The sequence below is a fragment of the Symphalangus syndactylus genome, chromosome 5, assembly GCF_028878055.3.
Source record: "Symphalangus syndactylus isolate Jambi chromosome 5, NHGRI_mSymSyn1-v2.1_pri, whole genome shotgun sequence".
Taxonomy (NCBI): domain Eukaryota; kingdom Metazoa; phylum Chordata; class Mammalia; order Primates; family Hylobatidae; genus Symphalangus; species Symphalangus syndactylus.
Window position 1 is genome coordinate 31,382,406 of NC_072427.2, and position 4,452 is coordinate 31,386,857.

Below are 4,452 nucleotides of genomic sequence, written 5' to 3' on the forward strand. Positions count from 1 at the left end.
ACTCCTGCTAACCTAATGGATGATGACAGACACGTAGTCATCACCCCATCTGACATCTGATCAACTGCCAGACATGTATGAGTGTGGCCCCTTAGACCAGCTAGCCTGCCAGCAACCACCAGACATATGAACAAGAGCATTCTAGACCATCCAGGCCCAGCTAAGCTGGCCCAGACCAGAAGACTTCCCCAGCAAACCCACAGACTGATGAAAAAGAATAAATGCTTATTGTTTAAGAGTGAAACCAGTAAGTTTTGAGGTGGTTTGTTCTGCAATAAAAACTGATAAACAAAGCATGTCTTTGCATCTCTCAGGATGGATTTGTTTGGTGTACTTCTTGGAGTGCCTGAAGCCAACATGCATCAGCTTCACAGAGCTGGTCTATGTTACCTTAAGTTATCTCATCAGATTTCTCATAGTTTTGCTGACTTATGGCAAAACATGTTCAAGGCATAATAATACACATCAAGTCTCTTGTTATTTCACTTGTTCAGTGAAGGTAATTTTATTTGCAACGTTTTCATTCATTTTATTACTTTTTTTTTTTTTTAATTGAGCCGGGGTCTCACTGTACTACCCAGACTGGTCTTGAACTCCTGGGCTCAGGTGATCCTCCTGTGTCAGCCTCGGGGTCTCACTGTGTTACCCAGCTGGTCCGGAATTCTTGGGCTCAAGCAATCCTCCTGTGTCAGCCTCCCAAAGTGCTGGGATTACAGGCACAAACAACTGCCAAGACTTGTTACTTTTTTTTTTTTTTTTGAGACAGAGTCTCTCTCTTTCACCCAGGCTGGAGTGCAGTGACATGATCTCGGCTCACTGCAGCCTCTGCCTCCCAGGCTCAAGCGATCCTCCCACCTTAGCCTCCTGAGCAGCTGGGACCACAGGTGTGCACCATCACGCCCAGCTAATTTGTGTATTTTTTGTAGAGATGTGGTTTCACCCTGTTGCCCAGGCTGGTCTTGAACTCCTGGACTCAAGTGATCCTCCTGCTTTGTCCTCCCAAAGTGTTGGGATTACAAGTGTGAGCCATCGTGCCTGGCCCTTGTTACTCTTCTTTTTTATTTTGAGACAGTTTCGCTCTGTCGCCCAGGCTGGAGTGCAGTGGTGCGATCTCAGCCCACTGCAAGCTCCGCCTCCCAGGTTCATGCCATTCTCTTGCCTCAGCCTCCCCAGTAGCTGGGACTACAGGCACCTGTCACCAAGCCTGGCTAATTTTTTTATGTATTTTTAATAGAGACAGGGTTTCACTGTGTTAGCCAGGATGGTCTCGATCTCCTGACCTCGTGATTCGCCCATCTTGGCCTCCCAAAGTGCTGGGATTACAGGCGTGACCCACCATGCCCGGCCCTTGTTACTCTTTTTTTAAAACAAAGGTTAAGGCCAGGCTCGGTGCCACTCGCCTATAATTTTATCACTTTGAGAGGCCTAGATGGGACGATCACTTGAGGCCAGGCATTCAAGTTCAGCCTGGGCAACATAGCAAGACCCTGTCTGTACAAAAAAGTGTTTTTTTTTTGAGACGAAGCCTCATTCTTGTCCCCCAGGCTGGTGTGCAATAGCCCGATCTCAGCTCACTGCAAACTCCGCCCTCTGGGTTCAAGTGATTCTCCTCCTTCAGCCTCCCAAGTAACAGGGATTACAGGCGCCTACCACCACGCCTGGCTAATTTTTGTATTTTTATTAGAGATGGGGTTTCACCATGTTGGCCAGGCTGATCTCGAACTTCTGGCCTCAGGTGATCCGCCCACCTCGGCTTCCCAAAGTGCTGGGATTACAGGCATGAGCCACTGCACATGGCCCAAAAAAAAATTTTTTTTTTTTTTTTGAGATGGAGTCTGACTGTGTCGCCCAGGCTGGAGTACAGTGGTGCAATCTCTGCTCACTTCAACCTCCGCTTCCTGGGTTCGAGCAATTCTCCTGTCTCTGCCTCCCAACTAGCTGGAATTACAGGCACCTGCCACCAGGCCCGGCTAATTTTTGTATTTTTAGTAGAGATGGGGTTTCACGATGTTGGCCAGGCTGGTCTCAAACTCATGACCTCAAGTGATCCACCTGCTTTGGCCTCTCAAAGTGCTGGGATTATAGACATGAACCACCGTGCCCAGCCTCAAAAAAGTTTTAAAAAAATTTGCCAGGAAAGGTGGTGCATGCCTGTAGCCCTAGCTACTCTGATGGGAAGCTGAGGCAGGATCACTTGAGCAGTGAGCTATGATCATGCCACTGCACTCCAGCCTGGGCAATAGAATGAGACCTTGTCTCAAAAAAAAAAAAAAAAAGTTAAGTTGTATAAACATTGGACATCATTTTTTACATGTTTTGTTATAAATTTAGTCTCTTTTTTTTTAGACGGAGTTTCACTCTTGTTGCCTAGGCTGGAGTGCAATGGCGGGATCTCGGCTCACCACAACCTCTGCCTCCTGGGTTCAAGTGATTCCCGTGCCTCAGCCTGCTGAGTAGCTGGGATTACAGGCATGTGCCACCAGGCCCGGCTAATTTTGTATTTTTAGTAGAATCAGGATTTCTCCATGTTGGTCAAGCTGGTCGTGAACTCCCAGCCGCCTGGCTGTATATATATATATATATTTTTGAGACAGAGTGTTTCTCTGTCGATCTCAGCTCATTGCAACCTCCACCTTCTGGGTCCTGCCTCAGCCTCCCAAGTAGCTGGGATTACAGGAGTGCACCACCATGCCTGGCTAATTTTTTTTTTTTTTGAGACAGAATTTCGCTCTGTCACCCAGGTTGGAGTGCAGTGGTGCAATCTCAGCTTACTGCAACCTCCGTCTCCTGGGTTCAAGCAATTCCCCTACCTCAGCCTCCCGAGTAGCTGGGATTACAGGCGCCCACCACCACACCCAGCTAATTTTTGCATTTTTAGTAGAGACAGGGTTTCACCACATTGGCCAGGCTGGTCTCAAGTTCCTGACCTCAGTGATCTGCCCGCCTCATCCTCCCAAAGTGCTGGGCTGGGATTACAGGTGTGAGCCACCAGGCCCGACCTTTTTTTTTTTTTTTTTTTGAGGAATTAACAGTCTTTATTGGGCTCAGACCAGGAGTCCGTGGGTCTTGAGGACCTCTGTGTATTTGTCAATTTTCTTCTCCACGTTCTTCTCGGCCTGTTTCCGTAGCCTCATGAGCTGTTTCTTCTTCCGGTAGTGGATCTTGGCTTTCTCTTTCCTCTTCTCCTCCAGGGTGGCTGTCACTGCCTGGTACTTCCAGCCAACCTCGTGAGCCAGGCGCCCCAGATAGGCAAACTTTCTTGTAGGCTTCAGACGCACAACCTTGAGGGCAGCAGGAACCACCATCCGCTTTTTCTTGTCATAGGGCGGTGGGATGCCGTCAAACACCTTGAGGCGGTCCAGAGCGGCCTGGCCTCGCTTGGTCTTGTGGGGCAGCATACCTCGCACGGTCCGCCAGAAGATGCGGCTGGGGGCCCGAAAGTGGTAGGGGCCTCGGGAAGGGTTGGTGTTCATCCGCTTGCGGAGGAAAGCCAGATACTTCAACTTGTTTCTGTAGAAATTGCCAGAAATGTTGATGCCTTCGCAGCGTACGACCACCACCTTCCGGCCCAGCAGTACCTGTTTAGCCACGATGGCCGCCAGGCGGCCCAGGAGATGGCCTCGACCATCAAGCACCAGGACCTGCACCTCCGCCATCTTCGGCAGCCGCTTGGGAAACCCGACCTTTTTTTTTGAGATGGAGTCTCACTGTGTCGCCCAGGCTGGAGTGCAGTGGTGCAATCTCGGCTCACTGCTACCTCCGCCTCCCGGGTTCAAGTGATTCTTCTGCCTCAGTCTTCCAAGTAGCTGGGACTACAGGTGTGCGCCACCATGCCCGGCTAATATATATATTTTTTATTTTTAGTAGAGACGGGTTTCAGCATATTGGCCAGGCTGGTCTCGAACTCCTGACCTTGTGATCTGCCCGCCTTGGCCTCCCAAAATGCTGGGATTACAGGCGTGAACTACCATGCCCGACCAAATTTTTTTTGTATTTTTAGTAGAGACAGGGTTTCGCCATGTTGGCCAGGGTGGTCTTGAACTCCTGACCTCAAGTAATCCGCCTGCCTTGGCATCTCAAAGTGCTGGGATTACAAGTGTGAGCCACTGAGCCTGGCCTAAATTTAGTCTTAAATGTACAGTGCATAAAAGCTAAGAAACAACAGGTAAATGGCCATATTGTGGAATAATAATCTCGTAACTAATGAGATGATAACTAATGAAAGGAAAATGCCTTTAGTTTTGTTTATGATAGCCAGTGTAATTGTTGATGTAATTTTGTCTGTCTTAATGAGATTTGATTTTTAGCATGAGTGGGTGTTAATTTTGGGACTCTGTGCACATATAAAATGTTTTCCCATTGAAATTAAGTAGTGATTACATTTTCAACTTGAACTGCCCCACAAGAGGTTTTTTAGGATTAACTACCCCAGGAAAGCAGGAAAGGACTGTC

At 48.5% G+C, this 4,452-nt stretch overlaps 1 protein-coding gene across 1 annotated transcript; it reads right to left on the reverse strand.

The window, feature by feature from the left end:
* Positions 1–3,030: 3,030 nt before the first annotated feature.
* LOC129481756 (large ribosomal subunit protein uL13) lies at positions 3,031–3,678 on the reverse strand. Its single transcript, XM_055276914.2, has one exon. The coding sequence runs from the start codon at positions 3,654–3,656 to the stop codon at positions 3,045–3,047; it is 612 nt and encodes a 203-aa protein (XP_055132889.1). The 5' UTR covers positions 3,657–3,678; the 3' UTR covers positions 3,031–3,044.
* Positions 3,679–4,452: the final 774 nt, after the last annotated feature.

Coding starts and splice junctions, on each gene's coding strand:
- LOC129481756 (XM_055276914.2), bottom strand. CDS start 3,656: ATGGCGGAGGTGCAGGTCCTGGTGCTTGATGGTCGAGGCCATCTCCTG.